The sequence below is a fragment of the Rhinopithecus roxellana genome, chromosome 17 (assembly GCF_007565055.1).
Source record: "Rhinopithecus roxellana isolate Shanxi Qingling chromosome 17, ASM756505v1, whole genome shotgun sequence".
Classification (NCBI taxonomy): domain Eukaryota; kingdom Metazoa; phylum Chordata; class Mammalia; order Primates; family Cercopithecidae; genus Rhinopithecus; species Rhinopithecus roxellana.
The window spans coordinates 49,843,771-49,861,004 of NC_044565.1; the positions used below are offsets into that span (position 1 = coordinate 49,843,771).

Consider the following 17,234-nt stretch of genomic DNA (forward strand, 5'->3'; position numbering starts at 1 on the left):
TATCTTCCCAGCCTGCAGCCTCTCTCCTTCCCACCTGCAAGCGTGGGCTGCTACAGACACGTTTAGCCAATATAAACATCCAGCTGTAGCTCTCAGAGTCTCTGTCCTACACATTTGAAGGGGCTTGAAAATCTAACAGAAATGTTTCTTTATGAATGAAGATATGTCTTCAACATCTTCAACACTTATATAATATTGACTAAGCCCAGATACTGCAGTGTTATTAACTTTACATCTCTTTGCAGGGCAAAGATAGGTGAAAAATAGGAAAACTTAAATTAAAAAAAAGATAGGACGCTTCATTTGGCAAACTGTATGTCAGGTTTTCTTTCAGTTGGAGGCTCACAGAAAAGTTAGGAAGAAGCTACTCTTCCTACTTACCCTCTAGGTGCTCAGTGGTGGGAGCTGAGCACTGGCAAGTGACTGTGGAGTGTTAAAGTCCGAGGATACAAATAGCCTTGGTGGGGGATACAGGAGAGGCTACTAACCCAGATATGTGGAGGGTTATAGGCTATATCATGTCCCCCAAAATTCATATTACGGCCCTAATCCCCAGTTCCTCACTGTATGACTTATTTCAAAATAAGGCTTTCAATAGGTGATTACATTAAAATGAGAACATTATGGTGGGCCCTAATCCAGTCTGACTGGTGTCCTTCCCAGAAGAGGAAATTTGGACTTTCACGGAGACGCCAAGGATGCAAGCACAGAGGAAAGGAGCCGTGAGAACACAAGAGAGAAGGCGGCCATCTGCACACTAGAAAGAGAGGCCTCAGAAAAAGCAAACCCTGATGGCAACTTGATCTCCAACTTCTCTGGCCACCTGAACTTCGAGAAAATAAATTTTCTATTGTTTAGGCTGCCCAGTCTGTGGTATTTTTGTTATGGCAGCCAAGATAGACTAATACATCCAGAGAGGTGGATGGCATAGGGAAAACGTCAAGCAGGCTTGAGGATGCAGTACTGTCTTAGAGAAGAAAAGAGAGTGACTGGGAGACTCTTCCTTTCATATACTACATACACATGAAACCATTCGCACATGCTCAACGTCCAAAAGTGAAATTCCTGATAAATTATTCTATTCTCAAAGAGCTAACAAATTTTAAACTCTTAATTCTTCTTAGCCTATTAACCCACACTCCAACCACCTATCTATATTTCACATTTGTTAAAATACTTTTTCTCAGAATTAAACATAATCCCAAGTTTAGGTCTAAAATTATTAAGACATAAAAAATATAACTGCTTTCAGCTCATCTAATGTTTTCAATTTTTGTCTCAATTCTAAATTTTTGAGAGAGTTTCCCTGGAGAATATTATCCTTTTGTTTGTTTTTGGTTTGTTTGATATCATTTTTAAAAGCCATCAGTTAATGAGTAAACACAGAATAAAATATCCATATAACTGGGCAAACACTGTTACACACTGTTGGGCAGTTACACTGTTAGGCAGCAACAGTGCTGATGCTGGACTGTGGCAGGCAGAGGGTGCTATCCTGACACATGTCACCTTAGTGCAGGAAACTTCAATTTGGTGGATGAAAGGCGATTTCGAGGTGTCAATCTGGGCGACACTTCCCAGTTGGAGTCAGCAAAAAGGAGAGGGCAATTCCGGGAAGAGGGAAAAGCTTGTACACAGGTGAGTGGGTGCACAGGTGAGTGAGTGAACAAGTGAGATAAGATACAGGAGAGGGAAGAGCCAGAACTGTGCCCTGTTCCCGCAGGAAAGCAGCTCTGCAGGATTAGAGGGGCGGGGACGCGTGGTCAGAGCTAGGAGTTGAGGTCGGGGAGGGTCTGCAGGTCTGCAGGGCCTGGTCAGTCATCCAAGGGCAGTCGTGTGCCTGCACGTGGGCGTTGAAGAGCCAGTTACACCGGGAAGGGACTTCTCTGTCCCTCTGTTCCTCGCGCGTGCACCCCCGCCCCCTTCCATGCACCCGGCATATGCCGCAGAGGAGCAACTCAAACCAGGGTCGGGACCGCCAGCCACCCGCAGAACGCACACGGAGCTACCTTGGGGCCGAGGACGCAGGGCCTCATTCGGTGTCAGCCCCGGGAGCCTGCGCTTGGGGACCGTGCAGGCCGGCGGCGCCGCGCACCTGGGGCCCCGGGGCCGAGCGTTTGCTCCCGAGCGCCGGCTGTTTATCGCGCAAATCTCGCGGCCAGGAGGAAAGACCGGAAGAGCGCGCCAGCCTCAGGGCTCCTGCCCCGCCGGGGCCTCTGGCTTTCGTTTCCCCGCAACGCTTCGGTTTCGTTTCCCGCCGGCGCCTGGCTCCCGCCGGGTTTCGTTTCCCGCCGACGCCTGGCTCCCGCCGGGTTTCATTTCCGAGGCGGGGCCGAGGGCGGCGTCGCTGAGACGCCCATGGCCTTCGCCCGCCCGCTTCTGCGCCGGCCACTCTCGGGGCAGCTGCTCGGGCGGCGCGGGGTCTGCGCTGGGGCCATGGCTCCGCCGCGCCGCTTCGTCCTGGAGCTCCCCGACTGCACCCTGGCTCATTTCGCCCTGGGCGCCGATGACCCCGGCGACGTAGACGCCCCCGACCCCCGCTTGGCGGCGCTGCTGGGGCCCCCTGAGCGCAGCTACTCGCTGTGCGTGCCGGTGACCCCGGACGCCGGCTGCGGGGCCCGAGTCCGGGCGGCGCGGTTGCACCAACGCCTGCTGCACCAGCTGCGTCGCGGCCCCTTCCAGCGGTGCCAGCTGCTCAGGCTGCTCTGCTACTGCCCGGGCGGCCAGGCCGGCGCGCAGCAAGGCTTCCTGCTGCGCGACCCCCTGGATGGCCCTGACACCCGGCAAGCGCTGCTGGAGCTGCTGGGCGCCTGCCAGGAGGCACCACGCCCGCATCTAGGCGAGTTCGAGGCGGACCCGCGCGGCCAGCTGTGGCAGCGCCTCTGGGAGGTACAAGACGGCAGACGGCTGCAGGTGGCCTGCGCACAGGTCGTGCCCGCCCCGGAGCCCCCGCTGCACCCTGTGGTGCCCGACTTGCCTAGTTCCGTAGTCTTCCCGGACCGGGAAGCCGCCCGGGCAGTTTTGGAGGAGGTAAGAGTTTCCAGCGCCCAGCGTGGCATCTGAACCCTTCAGACCAGAGAATTGGACCAAGAGGCTGGTCTGTAAAGCGGGCTCTTGCCTGGGTGGTTTGCTTATTTCCGTTCGCAAATCAGGTAGGGAAGGTGTCCTGTATGCCAGGCAACTCTTTCAAGATTCTTGTTTGCAAGGATCTTCCAACCTAATGTGGAACATAGACCTACACCAGGCCACGCGATGCTTGCTGTAAAAGCATCCCACCAGCACTACAGAGGGAGTAAAGGGGTTGCCGGGAGTAAGGGAAAATAATGTCAGCTGGGAAGCAATTTTATTTGCTGATGATAACCCTTCAAGGATCTTGGGGTGAAAAAGAAAATGCATGAGTTTAGGCGGTTTAAGAAATTTAGACTTAAATAGTGTTTACCTACCGACCGGTCATGAACCTTGTGCAGGTTACTCAACTACTCTTAAGTTTTGCCCTTTGACTTGTGCAATTCCCACCTTGCGGTGTTGTCCTGATGATTAAGGAAACATCTGACTCACAGCAGGTACTCAAAGAAAGAGACTGAAGATTCTTTCTGGTCGCAGGCTAGGCAGATTTCCTCCTGTGACACAGATGACCCCTGAGGATGCCCCATGGATCTTGGGAATATTTTCCAAGCTTACAGGACAGCGTTGTGGAGCAGTTTAGAGTGCAAGATCAACCACGTGTATTTAAATTTAAACTCTGGCATTTATTAACTGTGTCACTTTGAGCAAGTTTCTTCAACTCTCTGCCTCAGTTTCCTTAATTCCTATGCTAGGAATTATAATAGTACCCCCAACCACCACCTCAAAGCTAATACAGAGATTGGCAACTGAATACTTGTAAAGCACTTCGAAGATTGCCTTGCTCAGAGCAAGCACATAAGTGTCTGAGCCTCGCTGTGAGTTGCCATGAGCATGCAGTGAGATAATGCACATTGAGGAACTGGAAATTCCCAGCGGGACGGTGCTCTGCTGGCTTCGTGATTGCTGTGCTTGGCTCTTTTGCTCAGTCCCCTGAGTGGCTGGGAGAGGACATGCTGCAGATGCAGACTGCTGTCTCCAGCTCACTGTGTAGCTTATTTCCCATTCTTGTGACACTGTGTTCCCAGTGGGCCTGTAGTTCCATGTTGCTGTGTCACAGGACACTAATGATGTGCCTTGCCTGGCCTTTCTCAGAGCTGCTCAGTGAGGGCTGCATGCCACCGAGCGATCCAGACAGGGACAGCTGTTTCGAGCCTCGGCTACTCGAGATAAAATAAAACACTCCAGTCCATCCTAGCATCAGATACTCTGAATTTCCATGGTCTGGCACGTTCTCAGTATAACTTAGGCCTATAAGCATGCGGCAATCTTGTGCTCAGCAATTTAGGTGTGATTTCTGCAAAAGCCCCCTGGCTTCATTGCTGACGGATAGACGTTGTTTTACAGTGTACCTCCTTTATTCCTGAAGCCCGGGCGGTGCTTGACCTGGTCGACCAGTGCCCAAAACAGGTCCAGAAAGGAAAGTTCCAGGTTGTTGCCATCGAAGGACTGGATGCCACGGGTAAGATAACATTACCTTTTAGTTATAGGCAATGACACTAACTGATTAGGTGCAGAAACAGAAATACTTCCTGCAAAATAAAACTTTATTTAGAGCCTTCTGTGTGCCCCTACTGTGTGGCAGGCCCTGTGCTAGGCAGGCCCTGGGATGCAGAGATGAATAAGACCTTCAATATGAAGCAGCGTGATGTGTGGGCGCGAACCCTCAGTGGTCTGGCGGAACAGAGGAAGGGCACTGAATCTGGCCTCTGTGGGGCTTTGTGGGGTGGAGTGCGTGATACCTGGATTGTATTTTAAGTACGGATAGGAGTTAGTCGGGTGATGAAAGCAGGTAACATCCTCCAGACAGAAGAAATAGCATGGGCAAAGGTGCAGGGGCTTGAACCAGGGTGGTGTGTCCAGGAACCACAGGCAATTCAGAGATTCTTCTGGAGCAAAATGTGGAAGAACTAGGAAATGGAAGAAAAAAAGCCTTCTGAGCTGTCAAACTAAGGTCAAAATACAATGTGTGCTCACATTAGCCCAAAGTACAAAAGGGGCAGAAGTGCTGCTACTGTGGCCCAGGACACACCGAGGGGAGGGTTGATGCTGGAGAACTAGCATCCGAGTGGTTCAGCACAGGAGTTTCTCCTCCTGTATAAACTTGAGGGCTACAGACTTTTAATAATATAAAAGGCAATTTCCATATAGAGGCACTTGTGTACCCAGCTAGGGAGATGTGGCCCATGTTGACCATCCTGGCTCTGTATGAAGGATCGGGCCGTGTCCTGGCCTTCAGGGAGACCAGCTGTCATCACTCAGGTGTACTGGCTGTGCCCAGGACCAGTCATAGTTCCTTTCAGCTGCAGAGGGAATTGTAACACCATCAATCCTTCAGTTGATGTGTTTTGTTGATCATTTATTTTGTACCCACAACTAATTTAGATTTGGTGGGATTACAGGAGATACAAAAATTCTGCCTCAACACAAGCATCCACACATACAAATGTTACAAGGAGATAGCATAGATTGGCAGAAAGAACACAGGCTAGTGGTTCTGTCTGCCCTGCATTTGCATCCTGCACCAAGGCCTGCCAGGAGGGCGAGTTTGGGTAAATTTGTTAACTTCTCCAGTGCTCAGTTTCTTCATCTGTAAGATGATTTAATAATAACTATTTTGCAGGGTAACTGGGAGAATTAGGAGTATAACGTGCTGAGTACTTGGCTCCTAGTAGACACTGAGAAATGGTAGCTACTGTTAAGGTCCATCCTGACAACCCAAGAAAAAAAAATAGACAGTTGGCAATAAAGTGTTAAGTGTGTGACAGAGAAACTTATAAATAAATCGAAACAGTAGGAGCTCAGATAAACTAGTGCACAGTTTGCTGGAGTAGATCATCTTCTCATCACCACCTGTCCTGAGCTCCAGGCAGCAGCTGAGAATTGTGAGATGGGCTCTGGGAAGGGGCTAATCTGTCACCTGAGGTCATGCAAGGGGGAGTCAGAAAGTCAATGAGGCCTGAGCAGTGCCTTTGAGGAGAAGGCTGAAGCCTAAAGCAGATACAAAAGCTCTGAAGGCCAAGCCCAAAGGGGCAAGCACAGGAGTGAGTGGTAGAACCAGGCCTGGAAATTGGAAAGGGATTGCACAGAAGTGGAAGCAGGGTATGAAGAAGGTAGAAAGAGAGGAGGGGTGAGAAGAGTCGCTGTGGATGCCAGGTGTGGGTTCATCAACTACAGACAGTAAGACGAGAGAAAGTCTTCAGGGTGGGAACATGGTAAGAGGGTAAGCAGTAGCTGGGCTGCCGGGAATACAAGTCACACATAAAAGGGGCTCTTGTATCTAGACTTCCAGTATCAGATTTGATCACTAACGAGAGTTTTTCCTCCAGGTTTCCTAATACCACACAGAGGAATCCTACCTTCCTATGGGTCTATAGCTTTTTATAAAGAATCCTGTTATTTAGTCTGCTCATTTGATTTGCAGGTTGAGAGAATGTCTGTGCTCTTTCTACATCAATATTAACTTTTGGGCTGTGGTTAAGATGTATATACTTCGTGTATGATCCGCAGGTAAAACCACGGTGACCCAGTCAGTTGCAGATTCGCTTAAGGCTGTCCTCTTAAAGTCACCACCCTCTTGCATTGGCCAGTGGAGGAAAATCTTTGATGATGAACCAACTATCATTAGAAGAGCTTTTTATTCTTTGGGCAATTATATTGTGGCCTCTGAAATAGCTAAAGAATCTGCCAAATCTCCTGTGATTGTAGACAGGTAGGTATAAAGATGCCTTGAATTAGGCATTTTCTCCCTAATATTTAAGAGTGTGTGTGTGTGTGTGTGTGTGTGTGTGTGTGTGTGTGTACATACAAGTATATGCCAGGAAAAAATTGTGTTTAAGTCAAACTGTATTATGATAATAATAGTAATTCTGCTTATGAATTGTTAATTACCTATACCAGGCACTGGCATTTGCTGGAGAATTACATATATAATAATACTAGTATCTGGAACTATAACTTGGGTAGGTGAATGTTAAGTGCTATTCCCAGTTTACTGATGAGAACTGTAGATCTCAGAAAGGTAAAGTAACTTGCCAAGGTAAGCTGGAAATAGCATACTGGGGACATTAATGAGTCTGTACTTTCAGTCATTCATTTGTTCATTGGCTTATTCAACAAATACTTACTGGACACATCCTGTGTGCCAAAGACTAGTCTTAATTCAGAGGATTCAATGATAAACCAGTGTATTAGTCCATTTTCATGCTGCTGATAAAGACATACCTGAGATTGGGCAATCTGCAAAGGAAAGAGGTTTAATGGACTTAGAGTTCCATGGGGCTGGGGAAGCCTCAGAATCATGGTGGAAGGTAAAAAGCACATCTCACATAGCTGCAGACAAGAGTAGAGAGCATGTGCAGGGAAACTCCCCTTTTTAAAACCATCAGACCTTGTAAGACTTATTCCCAATCATGAGAATGGCATGATAAAGACCTGCCCCCATGATTCAATTACCTCCCACCGGGTCCTTCCCATAATACATGGGAATTCAAGATGAGATTTGGATGAGGACACAGCCAAACCATATCACTCCCTTCCTGGCCTCTCCTGATTCTCGTGTCCTCACATTTCAAAACCAATCATGCCTTTCCAACAGTCCCACAAACTCTTATTTCAGCATTAACTCAAAAGTCCATAGCCAGTCTCATCTGAGACAAGGCAAGTCTCTTCCACCTATGAACCTGTAAAACCAAAAGCAAGTTAGTTACTTCCTAGATACAGCCATTACAAATGGGAGAAATTGACCAAAACAGAGGGGCTACAGACTCCATGCAAGTCTGAAATCCAGCTGGATAGTCAAATCTTAAAGCTCCAAAATTATCTCCTTTGACTCCATTTCTCACATCCAGATCATGCTGATGCAAGAGATGGGTCCTCATGGTTTTGGGCAGTGCCATCCCTGTGGCTTTGCAGGGTATAGCCCACCTCCTTGCTGCTTTCACAGGCTGGTGTTATCTGCAACTTTTCCAGGTGCACGGTGCAAGCTGTCGGTGTATCCACCATTCTGGGGTGTGGTGGACAGTGACTCTCTTCAAATAGCTCCACTAGGCAGTGCCCCAGTAGGGACTCAGTGTGGGGGCTCCAACCCCACATTTACCTTCTGCACTGCCCTAGCAGAGGTTCTCCATGAGAGCCCCACTCCTGCAGCAAACTTCTGCCTGGACATCCCCACATTTCCATACATCCTCTGAAATCTAGGAGGAGGTTCCCAAACCTCAATTCTTGACTTCCCAAACCTCAGGCTCAATACCACATGGAAGCTGCCTAGGCTTGGGGCTTGCCCCCTCTGAATCAAGAGCCTGAGCTGTACCTTGGCCTCTTTTGCTCAAGGCTAGAGTGACTGGGACACAGGGCACCAAGTCTCTAGGCTGCACACACCAGAGGGACCCTGGGCCCACAAAACCATTTTTTTCCTCCTAAACCTCTGGGTCTGTGATGGGAGGGGCTGCAGCAGAGGTCTCTGACATGCCCTGGAGACATTTTCTCCATTGTCTTGGTGATTAACATTTGGCTCCTCATTGCTTATGCAAACTTCTGCAGCCAGCTTGAATTTCTCCTCAGAAAATGGGTTTTTCTTTTCTGTCACATTGTCAGGCTGCAAATCTTCCAAACTTTTATGCTCTTTTCCATTTTAAAACTAAATGCCTTTAACAGCACCCAAGTCACCTCTTGAATGCTTTGCTGCTTAGAAATTTCTTCCACCAGATACCCTAAATTATCTCTCTCAAGTTCAAAGTTCCACAAATCTCTAGGGCAAGGGCTAAATGCTGCCAGTGTCTTTGCTAAAGCATAACAAGTGTTACTTTTGCTGCAGTTCTCAACAAGTTCCTCATTTCCATCTGAGACCACCTCAGCCTGGATTTCATTGTCCATATCATCAGCATTTTGGTCAAAGCCATTGAACAGATCTCTAGGGAGTTCAACCTTTCCCACATTTTCCTGTCTTCTTCTGAGCCCTCCAAACTGCTCCAATCTCTGCCTGTTACCCAGTTCCAAAGTCACTTCCACATTTTTGGGTATCTTTTCAGCAGCACCCCACTTCTGGTACCAATTTACTGTATTGGTTCATTTTCACACTGCTGATAAAGACATACCCGAGATTGGGCAATTTATGAAAGAAAGAGCTTTAGTGGATTTACAGTTCCATGTTGCTGAGGTCTCATAGTCATGGTGGAAGGTAAAGGGCACATCTCACATGGCAGCAGACAGGAGTAGAGAGCTTGTGTAGGGAAACTCCCCTTTTTAAAACCATCAGGTCTCATGAGATTTATTCACTACCATGAGAACAGTATGGGGAAGACCTGCCCCTGTGATTCAATTACCTCCCACTGGATCCCTCCAACAACACGTGGGAATTCAAGCTGAGATTTGAGTGGGAACACAGCCAAACCATAACAATGAGATAGAGTATTCCCTACTTTCATTGAGCAAACTTAACATTTTAGGAGAAGAAAAGTATCAAGTGAACAAATACATAAAATAATATGTAAGATGAGATAAGACAATATCAAAGCATGATAAATGCAGGGAAAAGGAAAAAATCAAAGTAATGTGCTAGAAAATGGCTAACCTCCCACTAGATATGGTTTAGGAAGGCCTGTCTGAGAAAGCACCATTAGTCAGAGCCCTGATTTAAAAAAAGAAAAGCCAAATGTGAAAATTCCCAGGTAACAGAAAGCAGTGTGGAGAGAGGAATCTGCAACAATGAAGCTAAGACTGAACTGAAATAAGCTAACATATCTGACAACTAGAAAATGGTCTATGTTCTGGAAACGTAGTAGATGAGGAGGTGCTTTGTGGATGAATGGGAAGAGGAAGGTTGGGGCAGATCTATAGGGCCTGTAGGCCATGGCATAGAGTGGATTTTATTCTGAGTGCACTGGGGAGCCACTGGAATGTTTCTGATAAAGGAGAGACATAAACTGATATGTACTTTAAAAATTCATCTGTAAGAAATAGCTTTAGGTCAGGTGCAGTAGCTTACACCTGTAATCCAAGCACTTTGGAAGGCTGAGGTGGGAAGAGTGCTTAAGCCCAAGGGTTCAACACCAGCCTTGATAACATAGTGAGACCTCATCTCTACACACACACACACACACACACACAAAATAGCTGGGTATGGTGGCACCCAGTTGTAGTCCCAGCTACTTAGGAGACTCAGGAAGGAGAATCTCTTAAGTCCAGGAGGTCAAGGCTACAATCACAGAGCAAGAAGATGACAGAGCAAGAGGGGCCTTGGCTCAAAAAAAAAATCCCAAAAACAATAAAACAAAAAACACAAAAAAGAAGATAAAAATAGCTTTAAAAATACTATAAGAAAGGAGAAAGAATATGACAAGTGGGTCATACTGAACTTACATCACAATGGCACAGGGATGAAAAGATTACAGTCACTGTGAGATTCCATTTTACTCCCATCTGGATTGCATTTTACTCCCATCTAGTTGGTGAAACTACTGTAACTAAAAGTTTCCTCATATGATATGGATCAACAGAAACTCTCATATGATGCTGGTCCAAGTATATCATATGATACTGGCATAATCACTTGGAGAGCAGTTTGAGAAGATGTAGCAAAGTGGAAGATTGCTCCTGCCTGTTGAAGAAACACTGACAAAAGTTTCTTTCAGCTTCCTTCATACTGTTGCAAAATTTGAGAAACCTAAAGCCCATCAACAGGAGAAAGCATGAATAAATACCAGCATATTTATAAGGTGGAGAACCATACAGCAACAGTGTAAATATGTTGTGCAATGCATGAGAGTGCACACATTACAAAACCATAATGTTGAATGAAAATGTCAAGTTGCCGAAAGATGTTCAGTAGAATACACTCACAGTTACTCATACTGCAAAGAGTAGAGAAATGAAAGGATGTTGAACAGCAGATTTAAGAAAGTTGTTCTCTGGGAAGTAGAGATAAATGTGGTTGATAAGGAGTTCAGAAGGACTTCGATTGTGATTGGATTATTTCTTAACATTTCTTGAATGTTCATTGTCTCCAAAGATTTACTTATTTTTGTAAACATAAGCAATTGCATTGAAGTATGGCATAGTTGGTAAATAACATTAATCATAAATGTAAATCTCAAGGAATTTCAAGAAGTCAACAGTCAAGTCACCTGTACCCAGATCAAGAATGAGAGCCTGCCACAGCCCCTACACCCCTGTTCTGCCCCCACCCAGTCATTGCCCATTTCATCCCCAGGGGTGGTGACTGTCCCAACTGACATAGCCATATATTAGTTCTGCCTGTTCTTAAACTGCCTACAAATGCAACTATTTGTTAGGTATGGAGTTCTTTTGCGCCTGACTTCTTTCATACCACATGTGTTTTGAAGATTTGTCTCTGTTATTGTGAACTAAATTTCATACATTTTTGGTGCACATATGGATGCCATTCTGTTGCATAGGTTCCCAGGAACAGAACTGCAGGGGCATGGGGTTTGTGGCTGTTCAGGTTTGGTAGGTGTTGCAAAAAGTATTCTGAAGGGGTTGAAAGAATGTTGAGTCTCCTCCCCTCCCAACAGCAGTGTTTGTCAAGTCCCTGTGACTAACAACCCTGTTGACATTTAGTATTAGCAGGTTTTAATTTTGACTCCTCTAGCTTTTCCACTTGTTCCTGGTGGGTAAGCTGGTCACTGAAAAGCTGATTTGTGATATTGGGACACAGAACTACTACTCCTTTCTTGAAACTATATCTTTCTCTGTACACTTTTCTGTATGTCTGAAATATTCCATCAAGAGACCGCCCTGAGTGCGTGTGGAGAATAAAGTGTGTGGTGGGGGAGGGGCAGGAAAGGAAAAAGAATCAGCTAGAAGGCTGTTGCTACAGTCCAGACTGTGATGGCCCATGAGTCGTTTTAACCCTGGGATGACAATGGGGATGGCAATGGGGATAACACAATAAGAATTTCAAAGTTGGCAAGTTATGTGGAATCTTAGGATGAACTGAGAAGGATACGAAATCTCGATCATTTATGGGAATGCTTTGCCTGGAAAATGTTTTTGCCCTATTGTTAATGTGTCCAATGTTATCATATGTGATATCTGTATTAGTTCATTCTCACACTGCTATAAAGACATACCTGAGACTGGGTAATCTATAAAGAAAAGAGGTTTAGTTGACTGACAGTTCCGCATGGCTATATGGGAGGCATGGCTGGGGAGGCCTCAGGAAGCGTACAATCATGGCAGAAGTTGAAGAGGAAACAATGGCAACAGGAGAGAGAGAGAGAGAGAGCGCCAAAGCGAGCAAGCTGGGGGAAGTGCTACACATTTTAAACCCCCAGATCTTGTGACAACTCACTCACCATCACGAGAACAGCAAGGGGGATGTCTGCCCCCATGATCCAATCAACTCCCACCAGGCCTCATCTCCAACAATGAGAATTATTAGGTTGGTGCAAAAGTCATTGTGGGTTTTGATATTATTCTAAATGGCGAAAACTGCAATGACTTTTGCACCAACCTAATACACTTTGGCAGGAGATTTTGGTGGGGACAAAGAACCAAACCAAATTGAATCTTTTTTGATACAGTCCTGTATCAAAACTATTTAAAAAAACTATATCACACTGTTACTATAAGATAAATATCTAATTCTTATCAGACACTGGTTATAACTAAAGCCGGATCATTGCAAATTATAATAACAGGATACAGGACAGCACTGAAAAGGACTGAAAGCACTGAAAAAACTAAGGTTTTCCCAGCAGGGTATGACTTTCGAGGTACATTATTTCCTAGGATGCCTGCGGATCCTGAAGCAGCACTGGCCACTGTGTGCAGGCAGGGATTTCTGCGCTCTGTTCCCCAGTTTTCTGATCTGTTAAGTGGGGTACTCATGCCCCCTTCCCTTCCTACGGTCAGGAGTTGTGATGAAGATTCAGTGAGCGGATGTGTGTGGAAGTGCCCTGAAAATAGGAAATTGCTATTAAAATATAAAGCATTATAATATGAGCTGTGTATGTGTTGGCAAATTGCTTTTGATTTGAACTAATGTGGCTCCCCTGACGGCAGGATTGAAGAATACTAAAGAGTGGGAAGCGTCTGAAATTGATGGGCTAAGGGTGTGATTATTTAAAACAAGCAGCTGTATTGTCAATGGGAGAACTCTATAGAAAACAGGTCCCTAATTCTTCCCTTGATTTGTCTTCTTTGTGTGTGTGAATTGTCTGCAATTTAGTTCTTTAAAGAAATCCTGTATCACCTTGTCAGATGAAAAGAAAAGAGCAGTTATTTGTTGTCTTTGTGGGTTTTGTTCATGTTTAAAGATTTTAATGAAACCCATTTTAGACAATACCATCATCTAGCTGAAAAATATGAGAGACAGTAATTTTTAACGGGACTGTGGTTAGGGTTGAAGACTTAATCACCCCTATTACCTTGAAAAATCTATTCTTGCTGGTGATTTTTCTACAATAAAGAAGACTTTAAAAATAAGATGATATCAGACTCTATTCATCAGTGGGCATTTAATTCAAGGAATCTGGAACATGCGCAGACCATGGTGTAAATTATAGTTTAAGTACCAGAAAAAGAAAACTGAGACCCTGATTGGCTTTTTTGAGCTTGCGGGACAAAATCCGTCTGACAGAGAAGCTGAAAGTACAAGTTTGTGAGTAACAGGAGTTGGGTAAGTAACACATAGGAAGGTGTCCAGGCAGAACTCACAGGAGCTCGCAGTGGCCTAAAGCTCTCAGAGCACACTTTTGGAGGTGAGCAAGGGCTTTGAAGGATGAATGGTGTTGGGATTATCAACTCACAAGTGAATTTTTTACTTGCGTCCTTTTCAGTGCTGTCCTGTATTCTGTTATCATAATTTGCAATGATCTGGCTTTAGTTATAACCAGTGTCTGATAAGAATTAGACATTTATCTTATAGTAACAGTGTGATACAGTTTTTTTTTAAGCACAGAGGTCCAGAGGAGAGGTTGCAACAACTATGGAAGGAAAACAAACCTTGCATGATCTCTGTTTTCCAGATCAGGAGATTGAGCCTGTATCAGCTAAGATGACTTTTACCTACATCTACAAAACAAGTGGGGCGGGGGGCACAGGCAGAATGACGCACAGTTTAGGTGACACAGGGAATTTATTATGTGGATACCACTGTGTACTTTCCACTGTGGAGAGGAGTTCCTCAATTCTAAAATGATAAAAATTTTAGGATTTTAAAGAATTGGGCCAGGCATGGTGGCTCACACCTGTAATTCCAGCACTTTGGGAGGCCAAGGCGGGTGGATCACCTGAGGTCAGGAGTTTGAGACCAGCCTGGCCAACATGATGAAACCCCATGTCTACTAAAAATACAAAAATTAGCTGGGCGTGGTGGTGCATGCCTGTAATCCCAGCTACTTGGGAGGATGGGGCAGGAGAATTGCTGGAACCTGGGAAGCAAAGGTTGCAGTGAGCTGAGATCGTGCCACTGCATTCCAGCCTGGGCAACAGAGTGAGACTCCATCTCAAAAACACCAAGAGCAAAAAAACAAAAAAAACAAAGAACTGAAGGTGGTAATTTGAAAATACAGATGAGGAGGGGCCCCTGGGTAACTCTACGTTGGAATGTTTATATCATAAATATTGATTGTTGGTGATGGTCTTTTTATATTGGATCTGAATTGTCCATTTAGTCACTTAAAATTGGAAGATGGCATGAGCAGGGCAAGAGTATAATATGCTATGCCAATAAATGAAATCATTCTAATTCGTTTATTCCTTTATACACCCAAAGAACATTCATTCTTTGCATATCTATTATGTGCCAGACATGCATTACTAAAAATTATTTCCCACTCAAGAAATTACCTAATGGAGGAGACAATAGATATTACGCTTGTAACAAGTAGCTCTAATTTGCAACGAGGAGTTTTTCAGTAGAGTCACGTTTAAAGAATTTTGAGAGCACAGAGGAGAAAACAATCAATTCTGCTTGGGGGCTTCCTAGGAGTCTGAAGTGAAGGAGAGTTTTGCTGGTGGAGAACATCACTCTCACCAGAGGAAAAGGTAAGCAGATACAGACGAGGAGGGATGATCTGGGTCTTACCAGGAGACCAAGCATTTCCTGTAGGTAGGAGGAAGCCACTAGGCATTTTTAAATAGAGACTGATTTGAGTTTTGTTTATGGTAGTGACTTTGTTTTCCTCCCCCCAAATTACTTTTTAAAACAGCCAGCAGAAAGAGCGACTGACTTGCTCAGTGAGGACTTTCGTGGAGGTGGGCAGGGTGTATTTGTCTCCCTGTCTCATACTGAGGCACCATCAGCAGACTGGATAGTTGGGAGAAACAAAGAGGCTTCTACCCCAGGGGTCCCAGAAGGTGAATTTCATTGGCAAGTTCAAGGTGAAAACAGTGTAGGAACTGACACGGCCTTTCCAGGTTTTTAGTCTGCCAAGACACAGCCCTTAAATACAAATGAACTGCCAAACAGGTTCATCGTCCCCTGTCACCGTCCATTCTTTCATAGAGGAACTCAGACAGCAGGACCAAAAAGATGTGATGGCGGAGGCCACACTGAATGGTAGTTTGAGATACGTCAATGGAGCTGTGTGAAGAACACACTGCCTTATTACTGTTGTCAATTTTATGTTTTAAACAATATTGTATAACATTTTTTAGTTTATAAAATTTAATTTTATTTAATTTATACAATACTAGAAAACCATCTGTAGAGCCAAACCTGGTTTCATCATTCCCGGCTGCTGATTTTCAGATGCTACTTTGACTTCTTCTGCAGACAGAGAACTCACTACCCCATTTCTTCTCAGGTACTGGCACAGCACTGCCACCTATGCCATAGCCACCGAGGTGAGTGGGGGTCTCCAGCACCTGCCCCCAGCCCATCACCCTGTATACCAGTGGCCAGAGGACCTGCTTAAACCTGACCTCATCCTGCTGCTCACCGTGAGTCCTGAGGAGAGGCTGCAGAGGCTCCAGGGCCGGGGCATGGAGAAGACCAGGGAAGAAGCAGCACTTGAGGCCAACAGTGTATTTCGTCAAAAGTAGGTGTCCCAACGCAATGTGAGCGGCAGGCGTTCCTGAAGGGAGATGAGCCACTGGCACTGGCTTTAGGATTGTGAGGAAGTGATACTGTTTCCAGTTTTCAAATGCAAGAGGCAACATCCTCTAAGTTACTTCATCCCCTTTCAATAGGCTTGTCACCACAGGTCTGCAGCATTGTTATCTTAAAGCAAAGGTCATCAGATTAGGGATCAGACCCTGCCGCTGATCCTGGCTGTGCTAGGAGCAGCTGCACCTGGGTAAGACAGTAAGTGACTGTGCCTCAGTCTCCCCAGTCATAGCAAAATCACACAGAGCACTAGATAATGAGCTCACAATAACATTTACCTATTAGATACTTCTCGTGTGTCTGGCATTTTACTGATGTTATGTCATCCTTGCGAGGAAAACATTAGCCGCATTTTACAGTTTACAACTTTAAGGCTCAAAGGATTGAGTGCTTTGTCTAAATGTACATAACTATTCAGTAGTAAAACCGGGATTAAAATCTTTCTGATTTTGCAGCCAGTATTTTTGTTTTAATTAGAAAGTTATAAACACGACAGAAGAAGAGAGTCTGGCCAGGCCTCCTGCCTCATGACTGAGTATGAATCAGTTCTACAGCACTGCCTTTAAAAACTGAAGCAGAAATATTTTCTCTAACTAAATAATGACGGCTCTGTTAACATAACATAGTAATGTTATGAATAATGGTAGCTGCTGTGGGTTAAGATACTGTGCTAAGCAGTTGACTTGTATTAATTCCATTAAACTTCAGTGAACATTTGCAAGGGAGGTATGGTTTCAGTCTTCATTTTGCAGAAGAGGAAACTGAGACACGGAGGATAAGAGATTTGACCAATTCACTTGGCTAGGAAGTAGTCAAGCAGAGTTGTGAGTGCAGACGATCCACCTCGACACCCCTGTTTTAACCGCAGTGCTGTGAGGATTCCATAAAGAAATAGGCACTAGTCACTCTGTATACACATGAAGGCTAGCTAGCATGGAAAGGATATGTAGATTTCTGGCAAAATATTGGAAGAGTCTCATGCATATGTTAAGGACTCTGGCTTGTATGAAAATTATGCAGGGCACAGACTTGGGGGAAA

General features: G+C 45.3%; 1 protein-coding gene across 3 annotated transcripts in view; it reads left to right on the plus strand.

Annotated features, from left to right (window-relative positions):
- Positions 1 to 2,155: 2,155 nt before the first annotated feature.
- CMPK2 (cytidine/uridine monophosphate kinase 2) overlaps positions 2,156 to 17,234 on the plus strand; it is a 44,697-nt gene continuing 29,618 nt past the window's right edge. For all 3 annotated transcript variants that reach the window (XM_030921505.1, XM_030921506.1, XM_010359223.2), the window contains exons 1-4: positions 2,156 to 3,030; positions 4,471 to 4,585; positions 6,634 to 6,835; positions 15,894 to 16,127. In XM_030921505.1, the coding sequence (XP_030777365.1) occupies positions 2,359 to 3,030; positions 4,471 to 4,585; positions 6,634 to 6,835; positions 15,894 to 16,127 (1,223 nt within the window). In that variant the 5' untranslated portion in view covers positions 2,156 to 2,358. The remainder of the gene's footprint in view (positions 3,031 to 4,470; positions 4,586 to 6,633; positions 6,836 to 15,893; positions 16,128 to 17,234) is intronic.